Here is a 19,835-nt window from a genome sequence, read left to right on the forward strand (position 1 = left end):
GAGCTGTCACCTTAATGTCGTTGTCGCTGGTGAATTGACCTACAACTGGCATCATCTTCACTATAGTGTTGGTAAGGGCCTCCTGGACACTCTCTTCATTGGTACGCTCACTTATCCGCACAAAACATGGTAGTAAGTTGACTGTGTATGGCCTGGATATTAAATATCATAAACAGTCATTAAAATTCGGGGCTTTACGTCACACACGTGAACAGTGAAGGGCACGTGTAGAACCAAACCTTGGTTCCAAGCACGAGTCGTTCTTGGAACCACGACCTACTAGATTATAACGACCATGTCATAGGCACCCCTTCGCAGCGCCACATTTGGAAACTAGCGGTGGCGCTACTCATCGTCCCGGTTATTGCTTCCTCAACTTCCACAATAGTTTGTACTTCAGCTTACCTTAGTATTTCTGTACAAGCGGTGGATATCCCATGGAAGATGTTTCATTTTAAAGTTGATTACCTTCATCGTTCTACGCGTTTTCATAGGAGCTATTGCTGTCGTCTGCTACGGTAGCTGTACATACGCTCCTGCGCGTTCAGAATGCAAATTTCTGTCGTCCAATCGTGATGCAGATCTCACGTGCCGATGAGTAGCGCCCCTAGCGGATCGTGCGGACGGGCTCCTCATAGGGGTTGCCGATTATGACATGGTCGTCATAATCTAGTAGGACGTGGTTCCAAGATACAAGGCGTAACCACGAAGCACAGGGCTAGTCTAGCAACCATTCCACATTTTGGTCGCTTCGTAAAAATAGGTTTAGCCCTCTCTAAACTTTGCACGTGGTTCCAAGATACAAGGCGTAACCACGAAGCACAGGGCTAGTCTAGCAACCATTCCACATTTTGGTCGCTTCGTAAAAATAGGTTTAGCCCTCTCTAAACTTTGCACACTCATAGCCATTTGCTCACTTATAGTTTTACTGAAATTCTTTGCAAGCACTATGGCCCTGTAGAAAATAAATTAAAAATCTCACCTCATATATCTTCAATGGCCTGTCTGGTGGTGCAACATACACACGAAAATTAGGGTGGCTGTATAGGGTGAAGACAACCGTGTGGTCCGCTAAAATATTTGCCATTTTTGAAGCCCATGCACTGCACTGGCAAAGCTGTAGCAATACACTCGGCTATGCCCTACATTTTCTAACTGCCTAATCGAATGACTGAGGACTTGAAAATGGTGGTGTTCACTTCTGCGAAGGATTTGACTCTACCCTACATAGAAGTATCTAGTATTCAGGCACCCTAAAGGAAAGGTACGAAGGAAAGGTTTTCAAGATGACGCAAAAAAAAATAGGTAATTGAAAATGTCTCGGATGAGAATTTCGTTTCATTTTTAATTTTCTTTCTACGAGACTATAGTGCTCATAAAAAATTCAAAGAGACAAATGACATTCAGTCTGCAAAGTTCTGGACGGGATAAACCACGTTTTCTACGCTACCGAAATGTGGAATGATTGCTAGGCTAACCCTCTAAGTTCTGATTGGCTCTGAAAAAAACACGAATAAACTATTTTATCTTAACTGAGTTTAAAGGAACGCTCGAGTGAACCCAAGGAATAAAATGAGTGCCTGCGAAAGAAGGACAGATCCCTTTGAAAGGTGTCTGTGCACCTTTCAAAATCCTTAACTCCCCTGTGACATAGACCAGTGCGGGGGCTTTTCGCGATGATCGTGTCTGCTTTCAAAGACTGTTTTTGTAAATTTCATTACGCAGTAACGATACACCGCAGAGCAAAAATATTTTGCATGGTGACTCCTGACACCTCGATACAGAAGGCCTGCTTACTGCCTCCTTTCCCTCCTTCGCTACGAGGACATACACAGTCAGAATTCGTCCACTACTGCGATTCGCCGTTCTGCGAATTCAAGAACCCGCAAATGATTGCAGCTTACTTGGAACCTGCAGACCCAAATAGTTGGGCGAAAAGTGTGGGATGCTTTCCAGAAAATCAGTTTTGAAAAAGACTGCGGCTGTTTGGGGCTCTATTTCCGAGTTTTCCCGTTTAGCACGCAGCGACGTTCCACCACTGCTGGCAGACGATGTTGGTTCGTCTCCATGGCTACGACCGCTGAAAGCTCGTTCGTGATTGGCTACTGCCATTGAAAACACGATCCTCATTGGCTGACTCTTAATTGTTACGTCACATCGACGAGTAAGCAGGCTTTCTACATCCAGGTGGTGTTGCTTCTGATGGACAGATAGTTTCGAGCCACGTTAAACGTCATCTTCATTGCTCCTTTACAGGTGGCGTCCGGATAAAAAAAAAAAAGTTGAACTGATCGGCCTGGGGTGCCTGAAATACGTGTGACCAGAATATTTCATTTTCAAACAGTCGGAAACATTAGAAAATGAATTTCATCGGATTTTGCGGCCAGCTTAGTAATCCCGGCTGAATTGAGGCAACAGTGTGCGGACCGCCGTCACCAGAGTCAGTTATGGAGGCAGGCTGTCCGTCATAAAATGCGGTCTTCTGACTCGCAATCTGCTGCCAAACAGTCGCTAGAAGCAACTCCGTTGGCGCTTTCGCTGGCATAGGATTGCAACCAGCCTGGCGACCCTGTCAGCTGCCAATTATGCCACCAGAAGATGCAAAGGAAGGAAGGGCCGTTTCAACCGGTTTCCAATTCCGCGTTTTTGATGAACAAATTTTTTGAAACTTTTCTGGAGTGTTCTTCTTGGAAGGCATCTCCAAGTGGATATGACATTAACTTTAGAATGTCAGATACTGAGGTGAGTTTTTCATTGTCACACCAAGAAAGATGCCATCTTATTGTCTTAAAATGGCATCCCCAGAGGTGACCACTTGCAGCGTCATACTATCTGAACGTGCCTCATAAATAAATATGCGTCACGACCAGCTCCAGTGATGATCGCCTTCCACGCACAGACTGGGAAGTGACGCTGGTTCCAATCCTGTCACTGGCTGTGCTGCCTCAGGTTTTCCCTGGCTTTTCCCGAGACTTTCCACCTGAAGTCGGCCCAAGACGCACACTAACCCCCATTCCATCTGTCCATGTCTGTGTATGCCGCTCATAGCCCCAGTTACTTTGTGGCACTAACGGCCCATTATTTTTGCCTGCTGTCAACAGTTTTCTTCCTCACACAAGTCACCTGTCTAAAAGTCTGAGCTTTTATCTATTGAGCCATTTTTTATTAGCAACGCCAGTTATTTCGGACTATTTTGTAGGCTTTGCACACACTTGTACGGTAAAGTAGACATTATTTCGTTAAGTGTTTCCTACAAATTGTAATGCACGGAATATGAAATTTTTGCAGGAATGCCGCTTGGGCATGAAAATGATTTTATCCAGCAGCAAAATATTGAAAACAGCAGTACAGAACACACACTCCTGGAAGGAATTTGGCATCTTTAGAGAATAATGCAATTAACGACAGTGTCGGTATCATTGCAAAATCAGAACTAGTCCCAATACACACGGTTAGCACGAAGGCACATGGAAGGCAACACCAGAGCGACAAAAGCGACAATCCAATGAAAGATTACAGCGATGTTGAGTATTATCTTCCACACTCAGCCACTCTTCCAGTCTCACACAACAAATGCTTCAAATAGGAAAACCTTCTGCGTAAGAAACAATATTGGTCTAATCTGGATAGAGACAATATTACCTGCATTTTTGAACTTTGATGAGGTGGCAAAGGTCCCCAAACTTGGTCAGCGCCACCCGCAAACTCCGGCCCTGGTCATTTTTTTTTATCTCCTTATATAACTCGGCTTGGAGACGTCCTAAGTGGGAATCCAAGAGTGTCTGCAAAAATTACCGTAATTAGTCCTGTAGTGAACCGTACAGTGAACCAACATCTATCGAGAGCATCCATTTAGACTGAAAATCACAATGGTCAAATGGTGGAGCTTTTCTGTTGGCGTTAAGAGACCTTTTTATTTATTCAAAATTTCAAGCTAAGATAATATGGCATTCTCAAACGTGAAAAACAGCTGCATACAAAAGCATCTAGCCGCTGAAATGGTTAAAGGTACCGTAAAGTGAACTTTTCTGAAAGCTTAGACGCTCTGCTGTACATTGAGCATGTTTTCAGTAATCCAATTTCAAAGATTGCTGCACCAAGCAAGACTGCCACCATCACCATCTACTGAAAAGACAAGCAACTAGGCGAGCAATCTGGTACGTCATGGCGTTTCATTGCCGAAGGTAAACGGTTGGTGCATTTCTGAACATCCGTAGAAATCGTCTGCATGTACATATCTTCGTCTACTCCTGCCTCCTAGGACCATGCCAATGGCGGAGCAGCAGACAACACACGGACGCGGAGAGAGAGAAAGGTCGATACCTTTCTCAAAAGGATACAACCATTTACAGCGAGCTTCTCGAATGCTGCTCTTGAAGACAGGTCTAAATGGTAATGAGAAACCTATCTCAAATGCGTTACATGCACTACGTCAATATCACGACATATCTGTCCACCAATCCCAACTCCCACTTGGTCGTCGGAGAACGTAGAAGGTAATTCAGTTCAGTTTCTACAAGCGTTGAAAGTTAATTAGTCTGAAAGGTATCGAGATATAAGAGTTGATGACTTGTGTGTGACATCACAAAGCCAAGTTGTACACGATGGTATCTGAAAACTTGGTGGCCCCTTTGCGGACACAAATTCAGCGCACTTTCTGCAGAGCTGTTGCTCCAAAAAGCCCTGCCAGGGGACCCCTAGTCCATCCACTCAACCATCTGGATAAGTGAAAGCACTTTTGGGTATTTTCCTCAGCAATTCCTCAAAATCCTTGTCTGGATAAATTAAGGCGAATTGCATGGTCTGAAATCGGAACCCATGTTGTTTGTCCGGATACGTGAAGCCGTGGGTCGACTGTACATGAAACTGATGTTCAGCAGTCAAAAAAGTTTCAATACTGCAATGATGCTTTCCTCCTCGCAAATTGCAATGCCAGTATTTTTAAGTCGTCCATACTCATATTTTGCGGGACTTTAATTTTGCACTGCAGTAAAAAATGTCAGTCTGAAAATTTTTCCACTATTCAAATCATCGCAAAATTTTGATAATTTTATCATATACTACATTTTGCAAAAAGTTGAGAAGCTTTCATGTATTAACGTGGCAGTCCAAAAGCAGCATACATTCAACAACACTTTTCCTACGAAATAAGTGATGAATTATAAAGGAATACGCAAGGCCTAAAATTTGTTGGACTGGAGGATGCTGGAAGCAAAACACTTTTTGAATTAAATATCAGTTTGTGAATTGAAGATGACAAACCTGGTGTTGCATTGCAAATGAGACACAACAGAATGTACATACAAGACATGAAACAAAGGAGGCTACGATCCACGAGGCCTACATGATACCTTCAGAAACCACCTCATTTCACTTGATTTGTACTTATCTGAGCTCCATAGAAGTCTCCTAAATTATTTTCCCCCACTGAGGGACTTTTGTGTAATCAGTAATGATACCTTGATTGTGCGATTGAGACACTCGTCTGCCACCATTCGTACATCACTGTCGTCGTCATCACAGCAGGTGAAGAAGCTTTCGATGGAGACACCAAGTAACTTTGGAAAGTCTGGGAAAGATCTAAAAAACAAAATCAATCAAGACCAACCAGTGGTTAAAGATTAGTACCTTATGCTTGGAGTGCAAATAGCATCAGCAATGTTGCTGCAGTGCAGGATCTTGTCTTTCCTCGTGGCATCCTTTCTCCTGAGAAAAGATTCTACACATTATAATTGAAATAAATGTTATTTGCACCACAATAAGCCACGTGGGGCCATGACCCAATGTCACGTTGGTTACTGACCAATCCTGAAAACTGGAGGGTTAATCTCACACAGATTACGTCCATTCATAAACTTTTCAGTTGAGGTGTTTCAGATTCCAAATGATTTTATTTGAATACATTGTGCCAATGAGGTCTCCCCCCTCTCTTGTCCGCAGATTATTGGTCCCAAAAAAAGGGGGCAATACTTCAAGGTTGAGGTCGTTTCTTGTGCAGACAAATGCTGCTATCCAATTATTCCTGCCTTGTGAGTGGGGAGACACTTTGTCATGTGGTTTCTCCCTCTCCTGTGCCTGGCATTGGCTAAATGAACATTTTAATCACCAAATCGACATGACTACTAGTGCATATGGAGAGTTTTTTTTTTTTAAATCATTTACACAACTGTTATAAAAAAGCTGTGAGAGCGGCATGGATGACACTTTCGCATCTGAGATACACAATAAGGTGGACATCTTCTCAAAGCAAGTATGTACCTACTCGTCAAACAATTACCGTAATTTCATGCATATAAGCCGCACCGCAGATAAGCCGCAGAACCCGTTTTTAGGAACATTTTGAAAATTTTCGGGCAGATAAGCCGCACTCACAGATAAACTGTGGGCAGTACGACGCAACTAATTTATGGGACAAAGGAGACCATAGAGAAGGCCATAAACCCTGTGGTCCATACTCCGGGGTTGGCAAGGTGTACAACAAAGGAGGGACTGCCCTTGTTGTGTGTTCATGAATCGACGGGTCAGTGGCCTTCCAGAAGACATGAATCACTCTCACCACTTTAAGTATTGGCTTTCGGGCTAAAGCGAGATAGGAGACAATCCTCATATTCTATTTTTAATAATCCTGATATGAGCTGGTATGTTGAAATATCCACCGCCAAACTTTGCTGTGCAAATGAGTCAAGAATGAAACCATGTAGATAAGGAGCGTAGGAAGGACAGTACAAGAGATTTGAAAACGAGGTTACAAACTGACTTTTCGCATATCTGTTGGTCTGTTGCACTTGAAAAAGGAATACGACATCAAGTGCGGTTGTGGGGCTGTATGTTCTGGACAGCGTGCTGGGGCCTCAGACAAGAGTAACAAGCTTCCAACATCCCAGTAGATTGGATAAGAGATTTGGAAACCAGGTTACAAACTGACTTTTGAAATATCTGTTTGTTTGTTGCACTTGAAAAAGGAATATGACATCAAGTGCGGTTGTGTGGCTGTATGTTCTGGACAGCATGCTGGGGCCTCAGACAAGAGTAACAAGCTTCCAACATCCCAGTAGATTGGATAAGAGATTTGGAAACCAGGTTACAAACTGACTTTTGAAATATCTGTTTGTTTGTTGCACTTGAAAAAGGAATACGACATCAAGTGCGGTTGTGTGGCTGTATGTTCTGGACAGCATGCTGGGGCCTCAGACAAGAGTAACAAGCTTCCAACATCCTGCCCTGTATATTGGATACGAGATTTGGAAATGAGGTTAGAAACTGACTTTTGAAATATCTGTTGGTTTGTTGCACTTGAAAAAGGAATATGACATCAAGTGCGGTTGTGTGGCTGTATGTTCTGGACAGCATGCTGGGGCCTCAGACAGGAGTAACAAGCTTCCAACATCCTGCCCAGTACATTGGATAAGAGATGTGGAAACGAGGTTAGAAACTGACTTTTGAAATATCTGTTGGTTTGTTGCACTTGAAAAAGGAATATGACATCAAGTGCGGTTGTGTGGCTGTATGTTCTGGACAGCATGCTGGGGCCTCAGACAAGAGTAACAAGCTTCCAACATCCTGCCCAGTACATTGGATAAGAGATTTGGAAACGAGGTTAGAAACTGACTTTTGAAATATCTGTTGGTTTGTTGCACTTGAAAAAGGAATATGACATCAAGTGCGGTTGTGTGGCTGTATGTTCTGGACAGCATGCTGGGGCCTCAGACAAGAGTAACAAGCTTCCAACATCCCAGTAGATTGGATAAGAGATTTGGAAACCAGGTTACAAACTGACTTTTGAAATATCTGTTTGTTTGTTGCACTTGAAAAAGGAATACGACATCAAGTGCGGTTGTGTGGCTGTATGTTCTGGACAGCATGCTGGGGCCTCAGACAAGAGTAACAAGCTTCCAACATCCTGCCCAGTACATTGGATAAGAGATTTGGAAACGAGGTTAGAAACTGACTTTTGAAATATCTGTTTGTTTGTTGCACTTGAAAAAGGAATATGACATCAAGTGCGGTTGTGTGGCTGTATGTTCTGGACAGCATGCTGGGGCCTCAGACAAGAGTAACAAGCTTCCAACATCCCAGTAGATTGGATAAGAGATTTGGAAACCAGGTTACAAACTGACTTTTGAAATATCTGTTTGTTTGTTGCACTTGAAAAAGGAATACGACATCAAGTGCGGTTGTGTGGCTGTATGTTCTGGACAGCATGCTGGGGCCTCAGACAAGAGTAACAAGCTTCCAACATCCCAGTAGATTGGATAAGAGATTTGGAAACCAGGTTACAAACTGACTTTTGAAATATCTGTTTGTTTGTTGCACTTGAAAAAGGAATATGACATCAAGTGCGGTTGTGTGGCTGTATGTTCTGGACAGCATGCTGGGGCCTCAGACAAGAGTAACAAGCTTCCAACATCCCAGTAGATTGGATACGAGATTTGGAAACGAGGTTAGAAACTGACTTTTGAAATATCTGTTGGTTTGTTGCACTTGAAAAAGGAATATGACATCAAGTGCGGTTGTGTGGCTGTATGTTCTGGACAGCATGCTGGGGCCTCAGACAAGAGTAACAAGCTTCCAACATCCCAGTAGATTGGATAAGAGATTTGGAAACCAGGTTACAAACTGACTTTTGAAATATCTGTTTGTTTGTTGCACTTGAAAAAGGAATACAACATCAAGTGCGGTTGTGTGGCTGTATGTTCTGGACAGCATGCTGGGGCCTCAGACAAGAGTAACAAGCTTCCAACATCCTGCCCAGTACATTGGATAAGAGATTTGGAAACGAGGTTAGAAACTGACTTTTGAAATATCTGTTGGTTTGTTGCACTTGAAAAAGGAATACAACATCAAGTGCGGTTGTGTGGCTGTATGTTCTGGACAGCATGCTGGGGCCTCAGACAAGAGTAACAAGCTTCCAACATCCTGCCCAGTACATTGGATAAGAGATTTGGAAACGAGGTTAGAAACTGACTTTTGAAATATCTGTTGGTTTGTTGCACTTGAAAAAGGAATACAACATCAAGTGCGGTTGTGTGGCTGTATGTTCTGGACAGCATGCTGGGGCCTCAGACAAGAGTAACAAGCTTCCAACATCCTGCCCAGTAGATTGGATAAGAGATTTGGAAACCAGGTTACAAACTGACTTTTGAAATATCTGTTGGTTTGTGGCACTTCACAAGGAAATACGACATCAAGTGCGGTAGTGTGGCTGTATATTCTGGACAGCATGCTGGGGCCTGAGACAAGATTAACAAGCTTCCAACATCCTGCCCTGTATATTGGATAAGAGATTCGAAAACGAGGTTAGAAACTGACTTTTGAAATATCTGTTGTTTTGCGGCACTTGAAAAGGAAGGTTACATCAAGTGCGGTTGTGTGGCTGTATGTTCTGGACAGCATGCTGGGGCCTCAGACAAGAGTAACAATCTTCCAACATCCTGCCCAGTACATTGGATAAGAGATTTGGAAACGAGGTTAGAAACTGACTTTTCAAATATCGGTTGGTTTGCGGCACTTGAAAAGGAAGATTACATCAAGTGCGGTTGTGTGGCTGTATGTTCTGGACAGCATGCTGGGGCCTCAGACAAGAGTAACAAGCTTCCAACATCCTGCCCAGTACATTGGATAAGAGATTTGGAAACGAGGTTAGAAACTGACTTTTCAAATATCGGTTGGTTTGCGGCACTTGAAAAGGAAGATTACATCAAGTGCGGTTGTGTGGCTGTATGTTCTGGACAGCATGCTGGGGCCTCAGACAAGAGTAACAAGCTTCCAACATCCTGCCCAGTAGATTGTATAAGAGATTTGGAAACCAGGTTACAAACTGACTTTTGAAATATCTGTTGGTTTGTGGCACTTCACAAGGAAATACGACATCAAGTGCGGTAGTGTGGCTGTATATTCTGGACAGCATGCTAGGGCCTGAGACAAGATTAACAAGCTTCCAACATCCTGCCCTGTATATTGGATAAGAGATTCGAAAACGAGGTTAGAAACTGACTTTTGAAATATCTGTTGGTTTGTTGCACTTGAAAAGGAAGATTACATCAAGTGCGGTTGTGTGGCTGTATGTTCTGGACAGCATGCTGGGGCCTCAGACAAGAGTAACAAGCTTCCAACATCCTGCCCAGTAGATTGTATAAGAGATTTGGAAACCAGGTTACAAACTGACTTTTGAAATATCTGTTGGTTTGTGGCACTTCACAAGGAAATACGACATCAAGTGCGGTAGTGTGGCTGTATATTCTGGACAGCATGCTGGGGCCTGAGACAAGATTAACAAGCTTCCAACATCCTGCCCTGTATATTGGATAAGAGATTCGAAAACGAGGTTAGAAACTGACTTTTGAAATATCTGTTGGTTTGTTGCACTTGAAAAGGAAGATTACATCAAGTGCGGTTGTGTGGCTGTATGTTCTGGACAGCATGCTGGGGCCTCAGACAAGAGTAACAAGCTTCCAACATCCTGCCCAGTACATTGGATAAGAGATTTGGAAACGAGGTTAGAAACTGACTTTTCAAATATCGGTTGGTTTGCGGCACTTGAAAAGGAAGATTACATCAAGTGCGGTTGTGTGGCTGTATGTTCTGGACAGCATGCTGGGGCCTCAGACAAGAGTAACAAGCTTCCAACATGCTGCCCAGTACATTGGATAAGAGATTTGGAAACAAGGTTAGAAACTGACTTTTCAAATATCGGTTGGTTTGCGGCACTTGAAAAGGAAGATTACGTCAAGTGCGGTTGTGTGGCTGTATATTCTGGACAGCATGCTGGGGCCTCAGACAAGAGTAACAAGCTTCCAACATCCTGCCCAGTAGATTGGATAAGAGATTTAGAAACCAGGTTAGAAACTGACTTTTGAAATATCTGTTGGCTTGTGGCACTTGAAAAGGAAGGTTACATCAAGTGCGGTTGTGTGGCTGTATGTTCTGGACAGCATGCTGGGGCCTCAGACAAGAGTAACAAGCTTCCAACATCCTGTCGACTATATTGGATAAGAGATTTGGAAACGAGCTAAGAAACTGACTTTTGAAATATCTGTTCGTTTGTGGCACTTGAAAAGTAAGCTAAAATCAAGTGCGATTGTGTGGCTGCATGTTCTGGACAGCATGCTGGAGCCTCAGACAAGAGTAACAAGCTTCCAACATCCTGCCGACTATATTGGATAAGAGATTTGGAAACGAGGTTAGAAACTGACTTCTGAAATATCTGTTTGTTTGCGGCACTTGAAAAGGAAGATTACATCAAGTGCGGTTGTGTGGCTGTACTGGACAGCATGCTGGGGCCTCAGACAAGAGTAACAAGCTTCCAACATCCTGCCCAGTAGATTGGATAAGAGATTTGGGAACCAGGTTACAAACTGACTTTTGAAATATCTGTTTGTTGCACTTGAAAAAGGAATACAACATCAAGTGCGGTTGTGTGGCTGTATGTTCTGGACAGCATGCTGGGGCCTCAGACAAAAGTAACAAGCTTCCAACATCCTGCCCAGTAGATTGGATAAGAGATTTGGGAACCAGGTTACAAGCTGACTTTTGAAATATCTGTTTGTTTGTTGCACTTGAAAAAGGAATACAACATCAAGTGCGGTTGTGTGGCTGTATGTTCTGGACAGCATGCTGGGTCCTCAGACAAGAGTAACAAGCTTCCAACATCCTGCCCAGTAGATTGGATAAGAGATTTGGGAACCAGGTTACAAACTGACTTTTGAAATATCTGTTTGTTTGTTGCACTTGAAAAAGGAATACAACATCAAGTGCGGTTGTGTGGCTGTATGTTCTGGACAGCATGCTGGGGCCTCAGACAAAAGTAACAAGCTTCCAACATCCTGCCCAGTAGATTGGATAAGAGATTTGGGAACCAGGTTACAAACTGACCTTTGAAATATCTGTTTGTTTGTTGCACTTGAAAAAGGAATACAACATCAAGTGCGGTTGTGTGGCTGTATGTTCTGGACAGCATGCTGGGGCCTCAGACAAGAGTAACAAGCTTCCAACATCCTGCCCTGTATATTGGATACGAGATTTGGAAACAAGGTTACCAACTGACTTTTGAAATATCTGTTTGTCTGTTGCACTTGAAAAAGGAATACGACATCAAGTGCGGTTGTGTGGCTGTATGTTCTGGACAGGATGCTGGGGCCTCAGACAAGAGTAACAAGCTTCCAACATCCTGCCCTGTATATTGGATACGAGATTTGGAAACAAGGTTACAAACTGACTTTTGAAATATCTGTTTGTCTGTTGCACTTGAAAAAGGAATACGACATCAAGTGCGGTTGTGTGGCTGTATGTTCTGGACAGGATGCTGGGGCCTCAGACAAGAGTAACAAGCTTCCAACATCCTGCCCTGTACATTGGATACGAGATTTGGAAACAAGGTTACAAACTGACTTTTGAAATATCTGTTTGTTTGTTGCACTTGAAAAAGGAATATGACATCAAGTGCGGTTGTGTGGCTGTATGTTCTGGACAGCATGCTGGGGCCTCAGACAAGAGTAACAAGCTTCCAACATCCCAGTAGATTGGATAAGAGATTTGGAAACCAGGTTACAAACTGACTTTTGAAATATCTGTTTGTTTGTTGCACTTGAAAAAGGAATATGACATCAAGTGCGGTTGTGTGGCTGTATGTTCTGGACAGCATGCTGGGGCCTCAGACAAGAGTAACAAGCTTCCAACATCCTGCCCAGTACATTGGATAAGAGATTTGGAAACGAGGTTAGAAACTGACTTTTGAAATATCTGTTGGTTTGTTGCACTTGAAAAAGGAATACAACATCAAGTGCGGTTGTGTGGCTGTATGTTCTGGACAGCATGCTGGGGCCTCAGACAAGAGTAACAAGCTTCCAACATCCTGCCCAGTACATTGGATAAGAGATTTGGAAACGAGGTTAGAAACTGACTTTTGAAATATCTGTTGGTTTGTTGCACTTGAAAAAGGAATACAACATCAAGTGCGGTTGTGTGGCTGTATGTTCTGGACAGCATGCTGGGGCCTCAGACAAGAGTAACAAGCTTCCAACATCCTGCCCAGTACATTGGATAAGAGATTTGGAAACGAGGTTAGAAACTGACTTTTGAAATATCTGTTGGTTTGTTGCACTTGAAAAAGGAATACAACATCAAGTGCGGTTGTGTGGCTGTATGTTCTGGACAGCATGCTGGGGCCTCAGACAAGAGTAACAAGCTTCCAACATCCTGCCCAGTAGATTGGATAAGAGATTTGGAAACCAGGTTACAAACTGACTTTTGAAATATCTGTTGGTTTGTGGCACTTCACAAGGAAATACGACATCAAGTGCGGTAGTGTGGCTGTATATTCTGGACAGCATGCTGGGGCCTGAGACAAGATTAACAAGCTTCCAACATCCTGCCCTGTATATTGGATAAGAGATTCGAAAACGAGGTTAGAAACTGACTTTTGAAATATCTGTTGTTTTGCGGCACTTGAAAAGGAAGGTTACATCAAGTGCGGTTGTGTGGCTGTATGTTCTGGACAGCATGCTGGGGCCTCAGACAAGAGTAACAATCTTCCAACATCCTGCCCAGTACATTGGATAAGAGATTTGGAAACGAGGTTAGAAACTGACTTTTCAAATATCGGTTGGTTTGCGGCACTTGAAAAGGAAGATTACATCAAGTGCGGTTGTGTGGCTGTATGTTCTGGACAGCATGCTGGGGCCTCAGACAAGAGTAACAAGCTTCCAACATCCTGCCCAGTAGATTGTATAAGAGATTTGGAAACCAGGTTACAAACTGACTTTTGAAATATCTGTTGGTTTGTGGCACTTCACAAGGAAATACGACATCAAGTGCGGTAGTGTGGCTGTATATTCTGGACAGCATGCTGGGGCCTGAGACAAGATTAACAAGCTTCCAACATCCTGCCCTGTATATTGGATAAGAGATTCGAAAACGAGGTTAGAAACTGACTTTTGAAATATCTGTTGGTTTGTTGCACTTGAAAAGGAAGATTACATCAAGTGCGGTTGTGTGGCTGTATGTTCTGGACAGCATGCTGGGGCCTCAGACAAGAGTAACAAGCTTCCAACATCCTGCCCAGTACATTGGATAAGAGATTTGGAAACGAGGTTAGAAACTGACTTTTCAAATATCGGTTGGTTTGCGGCACTTGAAAAGGAAGATTACATCAAGTGCGGTTGTGTGGCTGTATGTTCTGGACAGCATGCTGGGGCCTCAGACAAGAGTAACAAGCTTCCAACATCCTGCCCAGTACATTGGATAAGAGATTTGGAAACGAGGTTAGAAACTGACTTTTCAAATATCTGTTGTTTTGCGGCACTTGAAAAGGAAGATTACATCAAGTGTGGTTGTGTGGCTGTATGTTCTGGACAGCATGCTGGGGCCTCAGACAAGAGTAACAAGCTTCCAACATCCTGCCCAGTACATTGGATAAGAGATTTGGAAACAAGGTTAGAAACTGACTTTTCAAATATCGGTTGGTTTGCGGCACTTGAAAAGGAAGATTACGTCAAGTGCGGTTGTGTGGCTGTATATTCTGGACAGCATGCTGGGGCCTCAGACAAGAGTAACAAGCTTCCAACATCCTGCCCAGTAGATTGGATAAGAGATTTAGAAACCAGGTTAGAAACTGACTTTTGAAATATCTGTTGGCTTGTGGCACTTGAAAAGGAAGGTTACATCAAGTGCGGTTGTGTGGCTGTATGTTCTGGACAGCATGCTGGGGCCTCAGACAAGAGTAACAAGCTTCCAACATCCTGTCGACTATATTGGATAAGAGATTTGGAAACGAGCTAAGAAACTGACTTTTGAAATATCTGTTCGTTTGTGGCACTTGAAAAGTAAGCTAAAATCAAGTGCGATTGTGTGGCTGCATGTTCTGGACAGCATGCTGGAGCCTCAGACAAGAGTAACAAGCTTCCAACATCCTGCCGACTATATTGGATAAGAGATTTGGAAACGAGGTTAGAAACTGACTTTTGAAATATCTGTTTGTTTGCGGCACTTGAAAAGGAAGATTACATCAAGTGCGGTTGTGTGGCTGTACTGGACAGCATGCTGGGGCCTCAGACAAGAGTAACAAGCTTCCAACATCCTGCCCAGTAGATTGGATAAGAGATTTGGGAACCAGGTTACAAACTGACTTTTGAAATATCTGTTTGTTGCACTTGAAAAAGGAATACAACATCAAGTGCGGTTGTGTGGCTGTATGTTCTGGACAGCATGCTGGGGCCTCAGACAAGAGTAACAAGCTTCCAACATCCTGCCCTGTATATTGGATACGAGATTTGGAAACAAGGTTACAAGCTGACTTTTGAAATATCTGTTTGTTTGTTGCACTTGAAAAAGGAATACAACATCAAGTGCGGTTGTGTGGCTGTATGTTCTGGACAGCATGCTGGGGCCTCAGACAAAAGTAATAAGCTTCCAACATCCTGCCCAGTAGATTGGATAAGAGATTTGGGAACCAGGTTACAAACTGACCTTTGAAATATCTGTTTGTTTGTTGCACTTGAAAAAGGAATACAACATCAAGTGCGGTTGTGTGGCTGTATGTTCTGGACAGCATGCTGGGGCCTCAGACAAGAGTAACAAGCTTCCAACATCCTGCCCAGTAGATTGGATAAGAGATTTGGAAACCAGGTTACAAACTGACTTTTGAAATATCTGTTTGTTTGTTGCACTTGAAAAAGGAATACAACATCAAGTGCGGTTGTGTGGCTGTATGTTCTGGACAGCATGCTGGGGCCTCAGACAAGAGTAACAAGCGTCCAACATCCTGCCCAGTACATTGGATAAGAGATTTGGAAACGAGGTTAGAAACTGACTTTTGAAATATATGTTGGTTTGTGGCACTTCACAAGGAAATACGACATCAAGTGCGGTAGTGTGGCTGTATATTCTGGACAGCATGCTGGGGCCTGAGACAAGATTAACAAGCTTCAAACATCCTGCCCTGTATATTGGATACGAGATTTGGAAACAAGGTTACAAACTGACTTTTGAAATATCTGTTTGTCTGTTGCACTTGAAAAAGGAATACGACATCAAGTGCGGTTGTGTGGCTGTATGTTCTGGACAGCATGCTGGGGCCTCAGACAAGAGTAACAAGCTTCCAACATCCTGCCCTGTATATTGGATACGAGATTTGGAAACAAGGTTACAAACTGACTTTTGAAATATCTGTTAGTCTGTTGCACTTCAAAAAGGAATACGACATCAAGTGCGGTTGTGTGGCTGTATGTTCTGGACAGCATGCTGGGGCCTCAGACAAGAGTAACAAGCTTCCAACATCCTGCCCTGTATATTGGATACGAGATTTGGAAACAAGGTTACAAACTGACTTTTGAAATATCTGTTTGTCTGTTGCACTTGAAAAAGGAATACGACATCAAGTGCGGTTGTGTGGCTGTATGTTCTGGACAGCATGCTGGGGCCTCAGACAAGAGTAACAAGCTTCCAACATCCTGCCCTGTATATTGGATACGAGATTTGGAAACAAGGTTACCAACTGACTTTTGAAATATCTGTTTGTCTGTTGCACTTGAAAAAGGAATACGACATCAAGTGCGGTTGTGTGGCTGTATGTTCTGGACAGGATGCTGGGGCCTCAGACAAGAGTAACAAGCTTCCAACATCCTGCCCTGTATATTGGATACGAGATTTGGAAACAAGGTTACAAACTGACTTTTGAAATATCTGTTTGTCTGTTGCACTTGAAAAAGGAATACGACATCAAGTGCGGTTGTGTGGCTGTATGTTCTGGACAGGATGCTGGGGCCTCAGACAAGAGTAACAAGCTTCCAACATCCTGCCCTGTATATTGGATACGAGATTTGGAAACAAGGTTACAAACTGACTTTTGAAATATCTGTTTGTCTGTTGCACTTGAAAAAGGAATACGACATCAAGTGCGGTTGTGTGGCTGTATGTTCTGGACAGCATGCTGGGGCCTCAGACAAGAGTAACAAGCTTCCAACATCCTGCCCTGTATATTGGATACGAGATTTGGAAACAAGGTTACAAACTGACTTTTGAAATATCTGTTTGTCTGTTGCACTTGAAAAAGGAATACGACATCAAGTGCGGTTGTGTGGCTGTATGTTCTGGACAGCATGCTGGGGCCTCAGACAAGAGTAACAGGCTTCCAACATCGTGCCCAGTACATTGGATAAGAGGTTTGGAAACAAGGTTAGAAATGTTGCACAAGATTTCACTCATGCTCACTTTGATGAAGTGAGTGTCACTTGATTTGTAAGTGAACATTGCTTAGCGGAGATATCATGTCACCCTCGCCATGCCAACTTTACACTTTTGGCGACTTTGATAAGACCGCTATTGGCAAACGAGCATCTGAGGCGATCTGAGTTAATATGAGCACCCAAGGAGAACCTTTTTTGTGAAAGCTATATGACAAGTACCGATATCCAGTTGGATTCTATTCATCCATAACACTATAACTGGGGAAGATAGGTATCTTTCAATACTTAACATCAGCAAATAGACTTAATATAACGATCCAGGAATGACAATACATCTTACAGGGCTCTGGCGTTTACATCCACTTAATTCGCCTCAGGTGAATCCTGACATACGAAATACTGATGAAATTTTTTCGCAACAGACCATCATGCAAGAAGAGGAAAACTGCTTTCAGAAGCGGTTTGGAAACATCATGGAGGAATTTCAGCATAAATGTTCCGTAACCTTGCAAAGCACACTGAGGTTTGAGAAACAACTTGTTTATTTAATTTCATGTTAGTTATTTCATTAACTTAATGAAACTAATTTAATAAATTGATTTCATTATTTCATCAATTTGAATCTAGTAAAATTAATTTTATTAGTTCATTCAGTTATTATTTCACTAATGTTCCGTTACAAGACCGAAACCCTGGGTTATCGAGTGAAATAAAAAAGTTGCAAGTATCATTAGTAGTGTTTCACACAGCCACTGAATACCGACTGAAACCAGATGCTGGCCACCTGATTTACACCTGCAGCAACATAAGAAGTTTTAAACTGGGGAAAACAATAATATGAGCATCATGGCTACCATGTTGAGCATAGATGTGGTTTGCAAGAGGAAAAACGAAGTGTCACATTTGAGGTAAAGCAGCCATGCGGTCTACAAAATGCTGGTGACCCATTTTATATAGGATTGACTGTGTCTCCAAGAACATTACAGGTCCATGAACAGAGCAGTTGAGACGGACAGTGCAGGTGCAGTAACATCAACAAAGCGCATGTTATCTCAACTTCCTGGGTCACCTCATGTTTGTTCAATAAACCTCAGTTGTTAGTTTGTGTCTGCCCACCTTGTTTCCTGTCGTAAGACACATTTGATGTCAAGATGAGTATCCAACCATCGACATCAACACCTGGTGATGTCACATGGAAGGTGTGTGTGCAGACCACAACCTACTACTATACCAGAGACCAGGACATCCGCAAAGCTCCCATCACCGGGGTAGTAGTTCTGGCAATCGCTGCTTCGCTATGGGATTTGGCGCTAGGTAGCACTATTTGTTGATATGCAGAAACCGCACCAATGTACGATGGGCCATGTTAATAACAGCGAAGAGGTACCGTAGAGGGTAGCGCATGCTTAGCAACAGCCTCGTAGCCCTGTGTAGCAGACGAACGACGGTGGCAATGATGATAGTATTGCACGTCATTTCCTCTCCCCAATAATGTTATGGGACGCTTGCAGCGGCCACTAGCGGAACTAACCCATGATCCGGCTCTCCCATAAGCGATTGCCATTTGTCCAGGTCTCTAGTATAGAGTGGTGCAGAAATCCACAAACTATACAACTCCTTTATAAGTCCCCTGCGACCTGGTTCTAAGCACCTTGAGGCTGCGTTTGAGAACAGTTCACCAGATGTGTATGAGGCCTCTAAGTCGTCAGATGCCAGCGTAGCGTAATTGGTTAGCGCACTGGACCGGCAATCGAGATTTCCTTGCTTTCAATTGCACAACATTCCCGCACTGAAAAACGATAATATCTCCAACTTGAAATCACATAAAAAAAAACGCCTTCAATTCGTTCAACCTTCGTGATCCCCGGACGCCGATACATTCGACCGTCACATTAGGTTTTAGGCAATACTTTCGTCTGATGACCCTCGTAGGCACAATCTCGCCGGTCATCTGCAGACATAGTGCAAATTCGCGCCGTACTGCAGGAAATATTGACAATTCAAAAATACTGCAAACTGTTAATGTCTTACTTCAGTACTTGCTGTTCGTTGGCTCCAACAGATGGTTCAACTAGCTTGAGAGCTTCCAATGACTTTATCAATTTTTCTATGGATGCCATTAAAATTATGTCAGTGATTAATGACCAACTATAAACAAGCGTAAGAGAAGCATCCAACTTGGAGTAAGATTCAGGAACAGTATCAAACGCATGATCAAAAGTGACGACTCAACTTCACACTCTACAACTCCCCAACATCCGCCATATTTGATCTGGACTGGATTGAATTGGATATTGAATGATAGTTTATTTCCACCACATTCCCACCACAAACAAACCGTGGAGGGAAAATGCGAAAAAAGACACAGATGTGACTTGACAAGCTCGCCACTCCTATATGGCCAGGCATGTGTTAATTTACATAAGAAAGAAAAGGAGATGTAACCTTCAGCATATTTCGGCATATTTCAGTAGAGGAGTAGAGGTGTGCGCTGCCGCCGCAGCCGCCGGGAAATTTTAAATTTTTGCTCGTCGCCGCCGCCGCCGAATGCCCTGAATCGGCGCAGCTGCCGGTTCGGCTAATCGGCGCGCCGCTGTCGGTGAACGAAATTTATATTTTTTCTTGCGGATTTTACAAGTCAACAGGGTGAGTTCC

General features: G+C 43.2%; 1 protein-coding gene across 2 annotated transcripts in view; it reads right to left on the reverse strand.

Moving 5' to 3' along the window:
• The window catches only part of LOC135377228 (huntingtin-like), a 62,964-nt gene extending 43,519 nt beyond the window's left edge, over positions 1–19,445 (reverse strand). For both annotated transcript variants that reach the window (XM_064609524.1, XM_064609525.1), the window contains exons 1-5: positions 19,212–19,445; positions 5,629–5,706; positions 5,460–5,580; positions 3,643–3,782; positions 11–152 (exon numbers count right to left, since the gene is read on the reverse strand). In XM_064609524.1, coding sequence (XP_064465594.1) covers positions 11–152; positions 3,643–3,782; positions 5,460–5,580; positions 5,629–5,706; positions 19,212–19,300 — 570 coding nt within the window. In that variant the 5' untranslated portion in view covers positions 19,301–19,445. The remainder of the gene's footprint in view (positions 1–10; positions 153–3,642; positions 3,783–5,459; positions 5,581–5,628; positions 5,707–19,211) is intronic.
• Between the last annotated feature and the right edge of the window lie 390 nt (positions 19,446–19,835).

Source organism: Ornithodoros turicata, chromosome 1 (assembly GCF_037126465.1).
Source record: "Ornithodoros turicata isolate Travis chromosome 1, ASM3712646v1, whole genome shotgun sequence".
In the NCBI taxonomy this organism is placed as follows: domain Eukaryota; kingdom Metazoa; phylum Arthropoda; class Arachnida; order Ixodida; family Argasidae; genus Ornithodoros; species Ornithodoros turicata.